The 21,484-nt window shown below is 35.8% G+C and overlaps 1 protein-coding gene and 1 long non-coding RNA gene across 2 annotated transcripts in view; one reads left to right on the top strand and one right to left on the bottom strand.

Annotated features, from left to right (window-relative positions):
• Nucleotides 1–21,484, top strand: part of GSTCD (glutathione S-transferase C-terminal domain containing) — a 131,342-nt gene that overhangs the window by 91,388 nt on the left and 18,470 nt on the right. Inside the window, exons 6-8 of the mRNA XM_015062611.3 lie at nucleotides 9,089–9,204; nucleotides 9,367–9,411; nucleotides 11,713–11,841. Of these exons, the coding sequence (XP_014918097.2) occupies nucleotides 9,089–9,204; nucleotides 9,367–9,411; nucleotides 11,713–11,841 (290 nt within the window). The remainder of the gene's footprint in view (nucleotides 1–9,088; nucleotides 9,205–9,366; nucleotides 9,412–11,712; nucleotides 11,842–21,484) is intronic.
• On the bottom strand, nucleotides 7,730–20,010 carry LOC113599981 (uncharacterized). Its single transcript, XR_003420984.2, has 3 exons — nucleotides 12,879–20,010; nucleotides 10,036–10,111; nucleotides 7,730–9,419 (listed from the first exon to the last, which is right to left on the bottom strand). It is a non-coding gene; the product is annotated as an uncharacterized LOC113599981 (long non-coding RNA).

Below are 21,484 nucleotides of genomic sequence, written 5' to 3'. Positions count from 1 at the left end.
TTAATAAATTGCAAAGCATCTTAAAAACGGGAAGTGTTACCAACCATTTTAGAAACTTTGATGAAATATATATGGATTTTTGTAAGTTGTAGCTTAAAATTTCATTAAAAATATATTGTACAATGTGGTTAATACAATATATTTTCTAAGCTCAAATAAAATGCTTTGAATTAATTAAACAAGACATAACTTTTTTTTAAAGTTTATTTATTTTGAGAGAGAGAGAGACAGCATGAGCAGGGGAGGAGCAGGAAGGGGTGGGAGGGGGAGAGAGAACCCCAAACAGACTCCACCCTGTCAGTTTGGAGCTTGACTCAGGGCTCCATCTCATAAACCATGAGATCATGACCTGAGCTGAAATCAAGAGTCAGATGCTTAACCAACTAAGCCACCCAGATGCCCCAAGACAACTTTATTAAGGACAAAAACCAAATGTTACACATCTTTGTGTTCCTAACATTGTCTAGACCAGTTAGTTCTATGTAGATTCGGTTGGTTGGTTGATTCATTGGTCAATGATTGACTAAGATTATGTATGAGGTCATTATTCCTCAATTTAGAAAGGAATAAATTGGCCTTTTTTAACATTTTGAATTTCTAATTAATTATTGAATGCTCTAATACTATGTGTAACAAAATTATGAGAGTGAAAATAACCATCACACTGTTGTTGCACGATTGTTGTCTTCATAGGCTACACTGTGGTGTGTGTGAATGGGTTGGGGTGGGGAAAGAGGAAGAAGGTTATCAGATCATTAGTATCCCTTGTTGCAAGAAAGTTGTCACTGTGGGGTTAGCATGGCTAAGAGGATTCATGATGCTAGCCTGCAACTAACTTTGAAAAATGTAAATCAAAGGACTTTTCTAAATGTTTAGTGTTTCCAGTAAGTAATCTCCAAAATTTAGAGCAAAATCGTGCTAACCTAAAGTGTAAATTTTATGTTGCTGCTTATTTTCATGCACCAACACATGAGTTTCTTTAGGAATTTAATTCCTGCCTTTCTAGCTCTTTCCAGTTTTTCTTTAAATTCAGTTAGTTAATATACAGTGTAATACTAGTTTCAGGTATACAATTTAGTGATTCAACACCTACATACAACACCTGGTGTTCATCACAAGTGCACTTTTTAATCTTCATCACCTAGTTGACCCATTCCCCCCCCCCCCCACTTGCCTCCCCTCTGGTAACCTTCAGTTTGTTCTCTACAGTTAAAAGTCTGTTTGTTAGTTTGCCTCTCTTTCTTTTTTCCCCATGCTCATTTGTTTCTTAAATTCCACCTATGAGTGAAATCATATGGTGTTTGTCTTTCTCTGACTTATTTCACTTAGCATAATACTGTCTAGCTCCATCCCCATCATTGCAAATGGCAGGATTTTTTTTTTTATGTCTGAGTAGTATTCCATTATATATATATATCCCATTATATATATTATATATAATATATATCCCATCGTGTGTATATATATATATATGTATATACATACATATATGTGTGTGTGTGTATATATATATATATATACATATATATATATATATATATATATATATATATATACACAACGTCTTTATCCATTCATCAGTCAATGGACATTTGTGCTCTTTCCATAGTTTGACTATTGTAGATAATGCTGCTATAAACATCAGGGCGCATATAGTCCTTTGAATTAGTATTTTTGTATGCTTTGGGTAAATACCCAGTAGTGCAATTTTGCTGGAGCATAGTGTGGTTCTATTTTTAACTTTTTGAGGAACTTCCACACTGTTTTCCACAGTCACTGCACCAGTTTGCATTCCTACCAACAATGTATGAGGGTTCCTTTTTCTCCATATCCTTGCTAACACCTGTTTCTTGTGTTGTTGATTTTAGCCATTCTGACAGGTGTGAGGTGATACTCATTGTACCTTTGGTTTGTATTTCCTTGATGATGAATGATAACTGAGCATCTTTTCATGTGTCTCTTGGACATCTGGATGTCTTCTTTGGAAAAATGTCTATTCATATCTTCTGTCCATTTTTTAATTGGTTTATTCATTTTGGATGTGTCAGATATGTCATTTGCAAATAACTTCTCCTATCTCATAGGTTGCCTTTTAGTTTGATTGTTTCTGTCACTGTGCAGAAGATTTTTATTTTGATAAAGTCTCAAGTTTATATTTGCTTGTGTTTTCCTTGCCTCGGGAGACATATGTAGTAAGAAGTTGCTCCGGACAAAGTTAAAGAGATTATTGCCTATGTTCTCCTTTAGTATTTTAATGGTTTCCTGTCTCACATTTAGCCCTTTAACCCATTTTAAATTTTTGTCTAGCTTTTGATATAGCTTTAAATAGCTGCTTTCTTATTCCTTCACCAAAGTTCTCAGAAACTTTTCCATTCCCATCTAAAACTGTTTTATAGTTGACTTCTTTTACTATTTCAACAAATATCAGCATAGCATTGATAGCTAACTTGTTTTCATGCTTAGTACCTGCAGAAGTCAGCGTGTGACCTTAAAATCTAACTTGTCTTAATTCTACACAAAATGAATTCATTAAACTTTTATTTATCACCTGTTATGTGCCTATCAGTCTCCTAACACTCTTTCCATTTAATTGCACCCAAGTTCATCTACTTTGGAAAAATCATCTGTATCTACTTCAGAGAAATAGAAGCAATTTTAGCTAATGGTTCTTTTGATAGTTAATATAATTAATTATGCCTATATACCATTTAAAAAATTTTTTGAGATATAATTGACATACATTATTTTAGTTTCAGGTGTGCAACATAATGATTCAATATTGGTATGTGTGGTGAAATGATCACCACAATAAGTCGAGTTAACATGCATCACCATACATAGTTATAGAATTTTTTTTTTCTGGTGATGAGAACTTCTAGGATCTACTCTATTAGCAACTTCCAGATATACAATACAGTATTATTAGGTATAGTTGCCATGCTATATATTACATCCTCATGCTTATTTATTTTGTAGCTGGAAGTTTGTACCTTTTGACCCCCTTCACGCATTTTGCCTCCTCCCACACCACCTCTGGCAACTACCAAGCTATTCTTTAGATTCCACATATAAATGAGATCATATGATATTTGTCTGACATATTTCATTTAACAAGTGCCCTCAAGGTCCATCCTTTTTGTCTCAAAATGGCAAGACTGCATTCTTTGGGATAACTGAATAATATTCAATTGTATGTCTGTATACCACATTTAATCCATCATCTGTTGATGGACACTTAGGTGGTTTCCATATTTTGACTATTATAAATAAAGCTGCAATGAACATAGTGGTGCATATATCTTTTTTTTTTTAATGTTTATTTATTTTTGAGAGAGAGACACAGAGTGTGAGCAGAGGAGGGGCAGAGAAGGAGGAAGACACAGAATCCGAAGCAGACTCCAGGCTCTGAGTTGTCAGCACAGAGCCCGACACCAGGCTCGAACTCACAAACCGCCAGATCAACACTGACTGAAGTCAGACACTTAACCAGCTGAGCCACACAGGAACTCTGGGTGGTGCATGTATCTTTTTCAGTTAGTGTTCTCATTTTCTTCAGATGAATACCCAGAGGCGTATCATAATTTTTTTTCACTAGTTAACAATAGTAGTGCTTTTTAGTATAAAAGATTAGATCTTTTGGGTAGTAACAAAGAGTTTTAAAAAGTTCCATTTTCTCTTTGTCTTTAAAAACAATTATTACAAAAGTACTAATTGTCAGGAGCAAGGAAAACTGGTAGGGTCCCTGGGTTCTAAAGCAAGAAAATTTGTTTCAAGCAGAGGGAACAAATTTTTAAAGCCACCACCTCACTGACCTTGATAAATTCAAGGAACTCACCATTGTTTAGAAAGGCTGGAATATGGGGGGATATGTAAGAAAGTTCCAGAAGATGAGTTTGGCAAAGTAATGGGGCCCAGATCACTAGAGACCTTATTTTCTTAACAAGAAGTCAATTTTTTTTTTCTTAACCCAACGAGGTGACTTTAAAGGTATTTTAAGCAAAGAAGAGATATTTTAATGGGTAAATTTGGAAGGGACTTTAGTTAATATACACAGGAAGAGCATACTTCATGACGAGGTATGGCACGAAAGATAGGACCTAATGAGCATAACATTTCAGAGCAATGCCAAGGGAAGGGAGCCTGGGAAGGAGAGTGAGAAGGAGAATCCTATAAGGAGTCCAAGTGCTTTCTTGATCTAGAACACGAGGGTTCAAAATGAGTCAGTGAGTTTCAATGAGTTAATTCTATTTCATTTTCTTAATTAAGTTACTTAATGACAACTAGCATTAGTTGAGGTTGAATGCTTCAGAGAATTTTATTAATAATACGATCTGATTTGAGGATATACTCTATCCTGGATAAAAATGATGCAGGCTAGCATTATAAGAGACCATCTTTAATATATAACAATGTAAAAATAGCAGTGCTGTCTATTCGAGTAGAACTTGTCTCTAAGGAGCTCTAAGCACATTAAATATTAAAGTGAGGCCATGTTTTCTCTACAGCACAGACAGGCAAAATAACAAGCAATGCTCTTTCCCATCTGGTCCTGCCTGTAATTTCAGATCTACTTACGTTCTGCCACTTTTTCATTGATCCTCATTTTTAAGCGCATGAGCTAATTGAGGTTTTCCCCTAAATATGCCATATCGTTCTTAGCATGCTTTGCTTGCCATCCTATCTGGTGAGTTTCTGTTCCTCCTTAAAGACTCAGCTGAAATGCCCCAAGTGTCTGTGAGGTCCTCTGTGAAGTCTCAATTATTTTCAGTACACATACATTTATTTTCCTTTATATAGTCCTTTTTATAGTCCTTTATTTTCAGTGCACATATATTTGCACATAATGAACACCTATCCCTTCTTTTCAGATACTGTTCCCTAAGGACAGGGACTATGTCTTAGTCACTCTGAGATATGTCCTCAGCATACAGACAGGTGCTGAGCATAGTAGGTGCCTAAGTGACTATTCCAAGCATGAAAACCATAGGCTACCCTGGGGCTAGGACCTGGGTTTCACTGTCTAGGGCCCTGTACAACATAAGTGACCATTCATCAGCTTGTCTTAAAGCCTCCCCAAAAACAGTAAAATTTGCGGTTGCCCCTTTCCTCTGACCAGAGGTCCTGTCAGTGCCACTTTGTCTATTCAGTTGTCCTGTGCCTTCTCTAGAATAGAATAGCTCTGCTACATCCATGACTGTTAAAGAAATTTGCTCTTTTGATTTTATAACTTTCCAAACAAAAAGCATGTTTTTAAAAATCTCTACATCATTAGTTTTAGCCTTTTTTGTCTTCATATTTAATGATAAATTTTTAAAAAACTTATAGAATGTGGTTAGTGTGCTCTAGCTCAAAGAAAATACTTTGAAAACAAAGCAGCAAATGAATCTTTAGTAAAGAAGTCAAACGTGTATCCAGGCGCCCAACCGCTTTCCTTTTACCAGGAAGTCATGATAGTTAAGATGCTTTGTTGCTTTGGACTAAGAAATAAAAAATCAAGAACAGCATGATCTTGAGCATAATTTTAGACTGAGCAGGTATCCTGGCTACAAATGTGCACATTTCCTATCCAGGATATTGTTTTAAATTTTATTTTCCTTATTTGATGCTTTGGACCGGTGTTCCAATAAGGCTCTTCCTTCACTTAAAAATTGACTCTTTTATCTTTGTATTTTCTTTTCGGGCACTGCAAACAACACTGAAGTTGTCTAAATAATCAGGTTCCTCCTAACTTGAACTAGACAAGGAAAAGACCTGACTTTCACTGTGGGAGAATTACATCACAGAACAAATGATATCATTTGTATTAAAACACCTGATCATTTGATTCTTGAGTTTCTTTTTCAGTGATGACACTTAAAGAACCAGCATTTTTAGTCAAACTAAAAATAGATTGTAAATTTATGCTTATAAATGGTGTCTTAGGCAGAAGAATGTTAACTATAAATAGAAACTGGGATTTGATTTTTAAATTAATGCCATGTATCAAAATACCACTTTCTAACCTCGTTCAATGTATTTGAGATCCTGTTCGTGTTTCCAGGAGCTTCAAAACTGGAATGGGGAGGAGGAATGCTTTGTTAGAGGTGGCTTTTCCATAAAGCATCTGGGCATTATGCTACTGTATTTTTAACTCAATCTGTGAGAGTATGTGCAGCTTAATAGTGCCTATTTACTTATTTAATATTTATTTATTGGAGGGGGGCAGAGAGAGAGGGAAAGAGAGAATCCAAAGCAGGCTTCACACTGTCAGTACAGAACCCAACATGGGACTCAAACCCATGAAACTTGAGATTGTGACCTGAGTCAAAATCAAGAGTCTGATGCTTGACTGAGCCACCCTGGCTCCCTAATAGTGTCTATTTAAACACAACCCTGAAAATTACCCCTTTGCCTTCAAACTTCATTTCAGCATGAATTCTTTATATGCAAAGATGGAATCTCAGCAAGAAAAACAGATCTTCATCAACATTTGCTTTTGAAACAAACCTAGGAAAGTTAGATAATTCTAAACATCTAGTAGAAATAATGGTACCAAACTGGACGTTAATTAGTTACTCCATTAAATAAATGTTTTTTTTTCTCCTTGTTCTTAACAAAGGTAATTTCTTTTGACTTTATGAAAAATCCTTTGGCTAAGAAATGTTAAGAAATCCACAAAGCTGAGACTAAAAATGTTTGTGCTCATTTCTTGCCTCTTGGTGGTTTCCTCAAAAGGTAGCATTTGTGACTAGCTTTCCCACAGGGCTCAGAAATATTTTTCCCTTTTTGCCCTCTAACTCCCCTGCTTCCTCTTGTTGCTCTCCCTCTTCCAAATTAGAACTGTATTGCTAAAAGAAATTAGGTGGAGAGGTGCCTGGGTGCCTCAGTTGGTTGAATGTCTAACTCTTGATCTCAGCTCGGGTCTTGATCTCAGGATCATGGGTTCAGACCCCATGTTGTGCTCCACACTGGGTGTGGAACCTACTTAAAAAAAATTAGGTGGATTGGAGCGCCTGGGTGGCTCAGTTGGTTGACCGTCCGACTTTGGCTCAGGTCATTATCTCGCAGTCTGAGTTCAAGCTCCATGTCAGGCTCTGTGACAGCTGACAGCTCAGAGCCTGGAGCCTGCTTTGGATTCTGTGTCTCCCTCTTTCTCTGCCCCTCTCCCACTCATGCGCTGTCTCTCTCTCTGTCAAAAATAAATAAACATTAAAAAAATTAAGTGGATTTATGAATGGATGGATAGATGAATAAAAGTGTGATAAACCAGGGGCACCTGGGTGGTTCAGTCGGTCAGGTGTTGGATTCTTGATTTCAGATCGGTCATGATCTTGCAGTTTGTGAGTTCAAGCCTCTCAACAGGCTCTGCACTAACAGTGTGGACCCTGCTTGGGATTCTCTCTCTCTCTCTCTCTCTCTCTTTTTCTCTCTCTCTGCCCCTCCCCTGCTCACACACTCTCTCTCAAAATAAATAAACTTTTAAAAATTTTTTAAAAAAGAATGTGTTAAACCAAATATAGTAAGTTGTTAATTGTAGAATCTAGGTGGAGGTTATAAAGGCAGTCACTGTAAGATTCTTTCAACTATGCTGTGTTGAAAATTGTCATAATCTTTTAGGGGTGGTTATCCAGGAAGGATAGGCTGACAGAGCTTTCACATATTTTGTTTAAATTTTTCACAATTATATCATTAGAGAAAAATGAAAATAAAGCTACATGAAACTGTCTTCACAAATGAAATCACCAGACTATTGGCTTAAAGGCCCTTTATGTTTGAAATTCACATTAGGGTGCACTAAACAATTAAGAATGTGTACAGTGATTTAGCTGTATGATGATGATCACATTATTACAATAGGAGATTGGTTATATAAGTATGGCATATATAGTCCATGAAATACTATGCAGCCATTAAAACTTATGGTACAGAAATAAATGCACTGACATGGAAAGAGTTATAATGTTTTATATACTATCTTCAATATTATGAATTTCTAGACACACCTGGAAGTATGTGTATACAAAGATATTGGCTCTGAATTATTAGATTATGGATCTTTTCTCTCATACAGATATTTTTTCATATATTTTTTATTTTTTCCTAGAATAAAGATTTTCCAGTATTTTTATTTTAGTAACATAAGAAAGAAGGAAAACAGAAAAGAGAATAAAAGAAAAAAAAGCCAGGCTATTTTTCTGTGAAAATGGAGCAGGGAAACCTTGGTATCTGTAAATAACTTTTGATCAAGCCAAAAGATTATCTGGGTTTTTCCTTTTATCTATATCAATGAAATCTGCTCTCTATATTTTCTTAATCTTGCTCTTACAAAAAGTGCATTTGAAACATGTAAAAACAAATAATTTCATTCATTCTTCTGAAGTTATTTTCATGGACTTAACTAGTAGCTTTGAAGGAAAGTTAAGATATTTTCATGCTGTTAGGCCCAAGGCATTTCATACTTGGAAATGCCCTATCTTTAATCTCTATTGCATTAGATTTCTGTGTCTGACTCATGAGGAAAGGAAGCTTCAAAGCTGAAATGGTAAAATCTAATTTCTCTCTAAATACACTAAGCATTGATACATTTCCGACAATGTGACACCTATGTCCCAAGTATCCTCACCAAAATAACTAAGAGTTCAAGGACATGCTGATTAAATAGTAAGAATGTTTTTATTTATTATAGATCTCTTTTGTCCAAGGAGATTTAAACAATGAGCTAGAATTAGGTAATCTTTGCAATATGTCTCTGGTAGGGATAGAGGGAAGGGACTGTGACTGTTAACTTTTATTCATCCAGTAAACATTTACTCAGCACTTTGTGTATGACTCTGCGATTAATATTTCACTTATTGTTTCCTCTCTAGAAGATGTTTTTTCAATGACAATCGAAAGAAAAATTGGATGTGAATAAAAGTAAAAATATGCATAGAGAGATTTCATTTCTGGGTTCCAGGTCTCTGGTCCTCTCCTCATGGATTATGTGGAATTTGTAACTCATTTATATATTCACCCCTCTTCCTGGACGCCGGCCATCCATTCTCTGAGTGCCTTCTCACGCTCTCACAATGCCTACCATTTCATTGTCTTCACTTCTTGTCTTCCCCAGGCAAAATGTCCAGTGATCGAGCTTTAAGGAAGCAACAGCAGTTAAACAACCTTGTTTATGTGGTGACAAGTCAGGCCAAACCCGGTGACAGAATTGTGGATTTCTGCAGCGGCGGGGTATTATGTCTCTCCTCTTATTCTCTTTAGCCTTCCCCCGACTATGTGACTTTACTGTATTACATTCAGAGTCATGTTTTTATTTGGCAAGACTGCTGTCTCAGAATGAGAAGAAAGCATTAAGGACCTGAGTTAACTTGTTTCTTTTTCTGCCTTCTCCAGGGCCATGTTGGCATTGTCCTTGCTCACATGCTGCCATCATGCCAGGTAAAAATCTGAATAGCAGATAAAGGGAAACATTGGAAAACTATGCAATTCAGTTAGCTGAGTCTTACCCCTTCCCTTTAAATTTATAAGCATTCATTCAGGTCACATCTGTGGCACAGATATTTTTTTTTTTGTCTTTGAACTAAACTTCTAAGAATCTTTAAAAAAGTAAAGTAGGACCACAGTACAGTTTTAACTTTTATAAAAGAGTTATATATTTCCTTAAAGTTTATTTATTTATTTTGAAAGAGACTGAGACAGCCTGAGTGGGGGAGGGGCAGATCCCAGCTGCAGAGCCCAGCAGAGCCTGACATAGGGTTCTCACCAACCGTGAGATCATGACCTGAGCCAAAACCAAGAGTCAGAAGCTTAACCAACTGAGCCACACAGGGGCCCCTGAAAGGGTTATTTTTTTAAATAATTTAGAAGAAATAACGATTCTGTGGTTAAATAAAATAATGAATGATGAAACTAGTTTAACTGTCAACATAATTTTATACTGGAAATACTAGCTTCTGACCCTTGTTCAGCATATCCTTTCAGTATCTTGATTTTTATCCATTGTATCAAAATTGTAACAGCAATAACAAAATTTGTCAAAGAAAAAAAAAACTCTAAATTTACCACACTCATCCATCAAATGCTTTTCTCCCCATATTCTTATCATCATTGTCCATGAGGGTGCTTCTTACTGCAGATTCTAAAAAATGCAAAAACAATTTTAGTCACCAGCTTTCACTCAGTATGTTTTTCCCTATTACAAATAGTTTCAAATATCATTATTAAAATATCACTAAAATGTGACTACATAGTATGTTTTTAAGTAAATGTACCACAGTTTATGCAGTGGTTGCCACTATTTGTTAGAAGTTTGTTATTTTTAGTCTTCTGCCATATGAAATCATTTCCTCACAATGACCATCTTTTAGCATAAAAGTCTAGAATTTAATGTATTTAAAAAAATACAAATCAGCAGGTGGGGGAGAGGGGAAAATTGGTGATGGGCATTGAGGAGGGCACTTATTGGGATGAACACTGGGTGTTGTATGGAAGCCAATTTAACAATAGATTATATTTTAAAAAAATACAAATCAAATGGGGCAGATTCTTTGCTTGTGAACTCTCTAGAAGGTATAAAATACTCATAGTGATTCCTTGCAGAAGGGAAAGATGAGCATAGACTGGCCAGAAAGACATATAACAGAAAGATGGGGAATAGAAGGGTATTATTCTTTCCCTTCCTTAGAAAATAAGAGGCAAAATGAACAAGGAATCCTGGGAAAAAATAGCAGGTGTCCGTTTCATTATCAAGGAAAGTAACAATTTTCTTGGTTGGAGTTAGAGGAAGAAAGCTCATAGAGTAGAATCCTGGAGAAACAGAGGCAGAGATATGGGGTCTTTCCCCCCTTCCCAACAGTTCTGGAAACTTAGAGACATTGAGCCTGGAGAGGGGAAATCTTGGATAGAATAATGAATGGCCAGAAAGCCTTAAACCAAGTATACTCTGACAGGTTTTTTTATACAAAGGGACACAGGATGTTTCTGTGAAGACAAGCATAAGGACAAAATAAGGGTAGAATTAGAGATGATAGTGATGAAAGGGACTTAATTCTGCCCACTTTTCTCTCTCTAGACCAGTAATCCTTTCCAATCTTCATTGGCCTGCATTCCTAGAGACTCCTAACTGGTTACTCTTCCTTCTGCCTCACCCCCACCAATCCATACTACACATTGCAGCAACGGAACCTTCTTTTATCACATGATCTGGCTCCTGTTACCTCTCCAGACTCAATTCTACCCTCCACACCCTGTCCCCCACTCTGCATCACCACCACGCACCGTGCCCAGAGACACCAATGTTCTCAGTTCTTCAAACACCCCGTGTCTGTCTCACTTCCCACTTCATGCATGTTTCTCTCTCTGCTTGAAACACTCCTTCATTGCTCCAGCTAGTTTCTATTCATTGTTCAGGCCTCAGCTTCTATATTATTTTCCATGTTAAATGGCTGAAACCTTCCTTAGTCATCAAGTCTGAATGCTGTGATGACACATGATATGTCTTTCGTTAAACACTTATCACTGTGTTGTAATTGCCTGTTTCTCTTCTATCACTCCATCCATAAGGTGCAAGAAATCAGGGACTTTGTTCAGTTTTGTAACACACTATCTGGTGTACTTCCTGGCACAGGACAAGGATCAATGAATATGTTCTACATGAAAGCTTAAATGCAGTAATAATATTTTGCCCTAATGTCTGAATTATGTTACTGAATGTACGTTTGTTTCCTGGATGAAATCTAGGTTACGTTAATAGAAAACAAGGAACTATCATTAATTCGTGCTAAGAAGAGAAGTGATGAACTAGGTTTAAGCAACATTTGGTTCATTCAAGCAAATATGGAATATTTTACAGGGATGTTTAATATTGGGGTAAGTAATCAAACAATTTCAATTTCTTCAGTTAATTAAGAAAAAATATATGCCTTAGACTAAATAAAGGAGATACTTTTATATTCTTTGCTAGCAAGTTTATAACTTGTGTTTTCTACTATTTATGAAGTATAGCACATTAATGAGTATGATTTCGTTCATAGCACTTCACCATTATGTGACCAAGGTAACATTTGTTCCTCTCCCAGATATGAACTTAATTTTCTTCACTGCAGAATCCCCAGTGCCTAAAACTATGTTTGACATGTAGCAAGTGCTTAAAAATAGTTATCAATGGAATGAATGAATGATTTCTAATGACAATGACTTCCCTTGGTTTACTTTACATTTTTAAAAGATAATGAAAGAAAAACAAAGAAATGTTACTGTTATTCCTTGTATTTGTTTTTTTTTTTTTTATTTTTTTAATGTTTATTTTTGAGAGAAAGAGAGAGAGACAGAGCGGGAACTGGGGAAGGGCAGAGAAAGAGGGAGACACAGAATCTGAAACAGGCTCCAGGCTCTGAGCTGTGAGCACAGAGCGCAACACGGGCTGGAACCCATGAACCTTGAGATCGTGACCTGAGCCAAAGTCAGAAGCTCAACAGACTGAAGCACCTAGGCACACCTCCTTGTATTTCTTTTAAATACTTTTTTCTTATTATTAATGAACAATATGCTCAATACAGAAAAATACATAATAATATAAAGAAGAATCACCAGTATTTCAACTACTGAAAAAATGAATACGGTCAAAAACCTTTGGTCTTTATATATTCTTGCACACATACAAATGCATGTTTATACATATGTTACTATCATTGACATCATACTACATAGATCTTGGTTTACTGAACATTGTTATAAATCTTTCCCCTACTCATCAATAATGTTTCTTTTTCTTCATGTTGTTATAATGTGTAATTATTACTGTGATGGATATCTTATGCATTAAGACTTTGATACGTTTGCCAAATCAGTTTCTAGGAAAATTGTGCTAATCTGCATTCCCGACTGTGTGTGTTCACACAACATACACAATAGGAAGGTCTAGCTGGAACTCTTCTTCAATTTCAGAAACTCAGACTTTCGTAGTTCTTATAATTTTTGTCCAGTGAGGTTCATTTCTTAGATATCCACTACTGAAAATTTGTGGGGTTTGTTATCTTTTGCAGCAAAAATGTATGCAGTTTGTTTCCTTTGTAGACATGATCCAGATTGGTTATGTCAAGCCAAGCCTATAGAAAGAGAAGTAAGCTATTAATAAGGAAATCCAGAAAAATGCAGATATCCGAAACAGCAAATTCAAATTGATTATATATTTCTGTGCAACCTAAATTTTACATAAATGTTGATGTAAAGGTTAAAAATTCTCCCACAAAATGAGCCATTAAGCCAATGCCCATGTTACCAGTACACCAGGCAGAATATTTAAGGTGGCAAGATATTGCTACCCATTTACTCAACTCTCAAATTACAAAATTCGCATCTTATCAGCCACATGTCTCTTTAGCCTTCTGTGGCTTATGGGTGCTAAAACATTCTGGCATATTCTTGTAACTTGCAAGGTCATAATTCACTAACACCAACTGAAAATGTTTATGTCTTTTTTGATGTGATATTTTCTCTATATTTCATAATAATATAGTCATAATGGCCTTTTTCTTTCGTAATTACTTTTGTCAAAATATATAGAAAATTATTAAAATTACTTGGAAGATTTAAACCAAAATTAGATTTACTCACAAGAAAATAATTTTCCCCAGGAGGATAATTGAGGTATTGTCACTAGATAAATCAAACTGAATGCATCAGTGGCTCCAACTCTTAAATAGATTACAGTGAAAATAGTGTAGCCAGAGAGGAAATCAGAATAACTAGGTATTGGAAATGCATTAAAACTGCATTAATCCATGATCTGGTGATATTTTCAATAAGGGTTTAGTTAGCATTTGTCTTTGCTTAGTAAATACCTTTTCCTTTTACCATTTTTCTTTAGATGTAAAAATAATGATGTAAACTAGATTTTAAGGAGAGAATCTTAAAGTCTTGGAACCAGCTATGTTTAGGAACTTTAAACAAATCATATGTGTGTGTGTGTGTGTGTGTGTGTGTGTGTGTGTATCTTCCACCTACTGTACCTGCCCAACATAACCAGAATCAATGAGGTAATGTTATTTGTTCCAAAGGGTCATTTTGTAATTTCTGGCTCACACTGTACTTATTTGAGAAATATATAATCCTTAGAAATACAAATGCCTGATAAGCTTATAAAAACATTTAAAGTCTCAATACATTTTAACTTGAACAGCAACGATGTTCCATTCTTGCTCTTAATATTTGTAAAGATTTTTGAAAAATATGATTGCTCATTGACTGCAGGGCTTCAGCGAGATAAGCCTAATCATACAGGAGCTTTACATTTTTACTTTACATGATATTTGCAATGATTTGTTAATGACATAAAAATTAGTTATAGTGGTAAACAAAGAAAATAAACATAATGGTAAAGAGTATGGATTTTGATACTGGCCAAGCTTGTGCTAAAATCTCAGCTTGGCTGCTTACTGGCTGGATGGCCCCAGGCAACTTATTTAAACTCACTAATCTTCAGTTTTTCCATATATCCTCATATTTTCCATATATTAGGCATAAAATATCTGGCTCATAGGATATTGATACAATGTATGTGAAGCACTTAGCAGGTTGTCTGCCATTTAGGAGTACTCAATAAATTGGGCCTCATCTTACTCTGTGCAGTATGATCTTAACCATGTAAAAACTGATTTAAAAAAGGATGGGAGGTGGGACCCCTGGGTGGCTCAGTTGGTTAAGCGTCTGACTCTTGATTTTGGCTCAGGTCATGATATCACAGTATGTGGGTTTAAGCCCTACATCAGGCTCAGCACTGACAGTGAAGAGCCTGTTGGGATTCTCTCTCTCTCTCTGTCTCTCTCTGCCCCTCCCATGCTCGCTCTCTCTCTCTCTCTCTCAAAATAAGGAAAAAAACTTAAAAGAAACACCTTAAAAAAGAAAAAAAGGACGGGAAGAATATGCTAATATGGATTTTTTAAAGGTAGCTATCTCTATATGCTACGTGGTAACATTTTTTTCTTTATTATTTTCCATATTTTCAAAATACCTCAAATTTAATGTGTCATTTTTATATTTATAATAATGTAAGCAGTAAAGATTGAAGAATAAATATTTGTGTTTAATATTTTTACAGATAGATAGCTTATTTAGCCAAGAGAGGCTAATAGGTCCTTAAGGATTACTGCAAGGCATCTAAAAGAATTCTGTACATATAAAATATTTTTTTTCTTTCAAAAAAAGTATTTGATTATTAGAGAAATACCTTTTGATTGGCTTATTCTGATTTTGATTATAATGAATATTGGTATCCTGAGGAATATATAAAAGTCTTTTCAAAAATAAGAAACATCCAAGAAGGTATTTTTTCCTCCTGGTTTCAATATATCCAGCTGTATGACCCTGAATTAAGTATGTGTTAAGGGTTGAATGTTTGCCTCCCTCCAAGCTTCATATGTTAAATTCCTAACCTTTAACGTGATGGTATTAGGAGGTGGGCCTTTGGGAGGTAATTAGGTCATAAAGGTGGAGACCTCTTGAATGGAATTAGTACCCCCTGAGAAAAGAGAGTTTTCTTCCTCTCCAGCTCTCTACCTGCAAACCAAGAAGGGACCCCTCACCAGACATTAGATCTGCCAGCACCCTGATCTTGGACTTCTCAACCTCCAGAGCTGTGAGAGATAAATGTTTGCTGTTTAAGCTACCCACTGTAGGGTGATTTTTTTTTTCCATAACAACCCAAACTAAGATATGTATTGATTACCATCCCTTAAAGGGAAACTTACAAAAATTGCTTCAAAAGCAGACCTTTTAAAGGTTTAAAAAAAAGTTTATTTATTTATTTTGAAAGAGAGAGCATGCGTGTACACGTGCATAGGGGAGGGTCAGAGAGAGAGCGATAGGGAGACAGAGAATCCCAAGCAGGCTCCGTGCTGTCAGCACAGAGCCGTCACAGGGCTCAATCCAACCAACTGTGAGATCTTGACCTGAGCCGAAATCAAGAGTCAGGCACTCAATCAATAGCCATATAGGTACCTCAAGGCTTTTTTTTTAAGATGCTTATTATTGCCTTTTTGTTTGATGCAGGATAAATAATCTGCATTATTGTGAAAACTTACTTTACAAGATTATGCTTTTTAAGACCTAATTTACCATGTGTATTAATATGCATGCTCTCAAACAGTATTACAGAAAGGACCATGACTATGGAAAAACACACTGCATTAAAAAACAAAAACTGTGTCAGTGCTAACTTTCCCACCAAAATGTTTTAACTGACTAATTCCAATAGTAACAGAGTCTTCTGAACCAAGTGATAGATACTTTTTCTAAGAGTATTGGTGAATATTTTCTATATTGCCAATATATATATCTATATCTCAAAACAGTTTATCTATCATACCCATAACAATTTTAATATTATAGTTTAGGATTTATCAGTGCTGAGTGCTTAATTACAAGCTCATTTCTAGTTATATATGTTAGTGTACAATTAGATGCACATGCAATTATACAATGTAATTCACTAACGCCTTTGATGAGTAATTTATGTAATCCTTGTTTTAAAAGAAAAGGAACTTGAGGAACTATATAGTCTGCAAACACAATTTTAAAAAATCATTTTTCAGTGGAGGATTTCCCAGGCCAAGAGAGTGTATAGAAGTATTTCAACCCCCTTCTCCCCAAGAAAGATCAGACTTCCAAATAACAAGGAGAACAAAAACCAGAAGAATCATAGTCCATCTGTGATGAACCTGTGTTCAAGATTCTGTAACTTGGACTACTATATATGAAGGCAGAAAGCAGATTAAAGAAAAATAGTAAAGGATTGAGTAGAAAAGAGGAGGATCAAACTTAAAAGCATGAGGATAGGGAGTGACTATCAGGAAGCAAGTCAATTTGCTCTCACAGGATCCCAGAATATTTCAAGAATGTAGGATACCAGAAACCTCAGAGGAAGGGGATAAGGAGGAGCTGAAATCATCTTTAATTAAAAATATTATTTAGAGACCCAGATTCCTACCCTTATCTTGAGTAGACTCCCTGACTCCTGCGAGAGACTAGAAGTTTATTCTATGAAGAAACTGAGCCAGAGATGCTCAAAATACAGGGATACTGTTCACAGAGGAGGGTAAGGGTGATGTGCCATATTGAAAACAAGAACTCAGAATCTGCACACTGAATAATGGATCTCTTCCCCCTCACCCCCATTTGCCCTTAATTCCAGAAATTTGGAAGCTAGAATTATGTTGTCAAAGAAATAAAAAAAAATATTTCTTTTTAGAATCAACTGTCCCCAGAGAAAATAACTACAGATACTGTAGCTGTAATTTAAAAAAAAGTGGGGGGAGCTAGCCACCTGATCACTCAGTCACTAGTGAAGCCCACCAGTGTTCAAGTCTTTCATTCAGTACTTCCAATCAGCTTTTTAGTCATTCACTCTTTAGTGAATAAAACAAGGATAGAATGAAAAAGGAAAAAAAAAAAGAACCAACAAAGAACAAGAAGTAACTTCTTGGAAACTAAAAATATGTTAACCCGTAAAACAATAACAACAACAACAACAACAACAACAACAACAACAGAGGCATTTGGGTGGCTCAGTCCATTAAGTCTCTGACTCTTAATTTAAGCTCAGGTCATGATCTCACACCTCATTATATCAAGCCCCACATGGGGCTCCAGGCTGAGAGGGTGGAACCTTCTTGGGATTCTCTCTCTCTCTCTCTCTCTCTCTCTCTCTCTCTCTCTCTGCCCCTCCCCTGCTCACTCTTTCCCTCTCTCAAAATAAATAAATAAATTTAAAAAAGAAAAAGAAGAAAATCTTAAAGATGACGTATAGGACATCACCTGAGAAAATGCAAGAAAAAAAGACAAAGAAATAGAAACTGATATAAGCATTTTTTAAAAAAATATTAAAGATTCAGTTTGTGAAACCCAATACCTCAAGAATAGAACTAGAAAGAGAAAACAGATAAAATAGTGGAAAGGAAAATATAAAAAACCTAATAGAAGAAAATGTGTCAATAATGAAGAATCCATTTCTCTTGATTTAAAAAGCCCACTACTACAAAGCTATAGCAATCAAAACAGTATGGTGCTGGCACAGAAATAGGCACATAGATCAATGGAACAGAAAGAGAGCCTAGAAATAAACCCACATTTGAATGGTCAATTGTACTACAACAAGAGGCAAGAATATACAATGGGGAAAAACAACCTCTTCAATAAATGCGGTAGGGAATACTGGACAGCTACATGCAAAAAAATGAAACTGGACCACTTTCTTACACCACATGTAAAAATAAACTCAAAATAGATTAAAAACCTAATCTATTATCATAGATTATGCCTATCATAACATAGGCAATAATCTCTTTGACATTAGTCATAGAAACATTCTTCTAGATATGTTTCATTAGGCAAGGAAAACAATAGGAAAAATAAACTAATGGGAGTAAAGCTAAATAAAGCTTATGCACAGGGAAGGAAACCATCAACAAAACAAAATGGCAATCTCCTGAATGGGAGAAAATATTTGCAAATGATATATCTGATAAGGGGTTAATATCCAAAATATATGAAGACCTTATAAAACACAATACCAAAAACAAAAACAAACAAAAAAATCTGATTAAAAATGGGCAGAGAACCTGAATAGACATTTGTCCAAAGAAAACATAGAGATGGCCAACAGACCCATGAAAAGATGCTCAACATCACTAATCAGGGAAATGCAAATCAAAGCCACAATCAGATATCATCTTATGCCTGTCAGAATGTCTGAAATCAGGAAGACAAGCAATAACAAGTGTTAGTAAGGATGTGGAGTAGAAGGAACCCACATGCACTGTTGGTGGGAATGTAAATTGGTGCAGTTACTGTGGAAAACAGTATGGAGTTTCCTCAAAAAATTAAAAATAGAATTACCATATAATCTAGTAATTTTACTGCTGGGTATTTGCCCAAAGAAAATGAAAACACTGTTTTGAAATGATATATGTTTCATATGCGCCCATATGTTTATTGCAGCATAATTTACACTAGGCAATATATGGAAGCAACCCAAGTGTCCATCCATAGATGAATGCGTAAATACACACACACACACACACACACACACACACACACACACACACTGGAATATTACCCAGCCATAAAAAAGAATGAGATCTTGCCATTTGCGATAACATGGATGGACCTAGAGGGTATTATAATAAGTGAAATAAGTCAGAGAAAGACAAAAACCATGATTTCACTCATATGTGGAATTTAAGAAACAAAACAAATGAACAAAAAAGACAAAACAGACAAACAAAACAACAGACTCTTAAATACAGAGAACAAACTGGTGGTTTCCCAGAGGGCAGGGTGTGAAATAGATAAAGGTGATTAAGGGTTCACTTATCTTGATGAGCACTGAATAATGTATAGAATTGTTGAATCATTATATTATACACCTGAAATAAAGATAACACTGTACATTAATTATACTCCAATAAAAAAAAAGCCCACTTGAAAAATGACCCAAACCAAGGCATATTGTTTTGAAATTTTACTACACCAAGGATGAAAAGAAGTTCCTAACAGTTTCCAGAGAGAGAAAAAAAGGAGGAGCCATATACCAAAAATTTGGAATTTGGCATTTTGATGCCATCACATATCTCAGTAGCAACTTAGAAAGCTAGAAGACGGTGAAGCAATACCTTCAAAATCTAAAGAACAATTTCCAACCTAAGATTTTATACCTTATCAATCCATCAATCAAATGTGAAAGTAATAAAGAAAATTTCAAGGTCTCAAGAAATGTACCTCAGGAAACTCCTGGAAGATATGCTTCACTAACACAAGAGAGTAAATAGGAAAATGGAATAAGTGGTATCCAACACAAAAGGGGCTGAAGAGAGTTCTTGGTATGCTGGCAGAGGGACTCTCGGGACCAGAGCTAGGTAGAAGGCCTAGAGAGCACTGATCATTAGCTAAAGGTCAGAAGGCCCAGGAAAGAAAAATGGAACTGATTGATTACTTGGCAGTTTTCATATAATGGAAAGTTAAACAATAGGGCATTTTACAGAGGTTTTAAAATTGTACAGCACACTTTAGCTCAGTAGTGAACAGTATATATACACAAAGCAATAATAATAAAAACATTGCATAAACACTTAACTAAAAATTGGAGTTAATATTTTTTTAAGTTTATTATTTTTGGGGGGAGAGTGAGAGAGAGAGAGAGAGAGAGGGAGAGAAAGAATGAGCTGGAGAGAGGCGGGGGTGGGGGGGGACAGAGGATCTGAAGTGGGCCCTTCACTGACAGCAGCGAGCCCCGCGCAGGGCTCCAACCCACGAACTGCAAGATCATGACCTGAGCCTAAGTTGGATGCTCATCTGACTGAGCCACCCAGGTGCTAATATTAAGGGGATAATATTAAGAGAATGGTAAAAGGGAAAAAAGGTGTAAATGTAAAAAAATAAAACCAAACAGAAAAGAACCTCATCTCCCATAAAAAAAAAATCAATAAATAAGGCCTAATATTTATAAATCAAGAGATAGCAATGTACATTTGTTATATGGAAAAAGAGATAGATTTCAGGAAAGAACACCAGTGAGTTGAGAAGCATGGGCTTTGGTTGCCAGACGTTCATTCAGGGGTAGAAGAGTATATAGAACAAGGGAACTTCTGTTATTACTGTACCTGCTTTTTAGTATTATTTGAATTTTAAAACCAATTATCTATAATGTAATTGCACAAAAGTTTTGAAAGAGGAGGAACATGGGTGCACAGTTGAGACCAAACCTGCTTACGTATAAAATATCTGGTTAAGAATCCTTTGAGAAGAAAAGGTGCAGAGCCTAATTGGGCTGGGAAAATTTAGAGATCATCCAGTTCAGCCTTCTCATTTTACAGATAGAGAAGTTGAGGAATGTAGCAAGTCAGTGGGAGAACTGGACTGGAGTCCAGTCTGTGACTTCTTGTTCACTCCCCACATCTCAGAAAGGAGCAAATGGGAACATCGAGAACTACAACAAAGTTTGGTGTCAGATAGTTTGAGTTTAAATCATGGCTTCATCACTTGTGACCTTAGACCAGGTTTCACTAGCAAGGTGGCCTTAGACATGCTATTGAAAATGGAGATAAGAGCTACTTAACGTATTAAATTAAGAAAATAATTAAATGATTACATCAAGAAAATAATCAATGTGAAGATTTTGCCATCTAACAAATACTGAATACATGCTAATTCTGTATGGTTTTGTAATTTCACAAGATTGTAGGACCAATGAAATTAATAAAATGAACGGGAATGTATTTGTAAAGAGTAGTTATCTAGGATGGACACCCCGAAATGTCTGAGTTAGGGTTCTTAATTTGTTGTGTGACCTGGAATAAACTTATTCCCTTTATTTATTTACCCTTTCTTGGCCTTTCACATCTTAAAATAGTACCTACTTAGTTATTTGTGCACCCATGTTCACAGCAACACTATTCCCAGTAACCAAGAGGTGGAAGTAAGTCAAATGTCCATAGACAGGTGAATGGACAATGTGATA

The sequence above is a fragment of the Acinonyx jubatus genome, chromosome B1 (assembly GCF_027475565.1).
Source record: "Acinonyx jubatus isolate Ajub_Pintada_27869175 chromosome B1, VMU_Ajub_asm_v1.0, whole genome shotgun sequence".
NCBI lineage: Eukaryota > Metazoa > Chordata > Mammalia > Carnivora > Felidae > Acinonyx > Acinonyx jubatus.
Note: the sequence above shows the minus strand (reverse complement) of the source record. Positions and strands in the feature narration are given on the sequence as shown.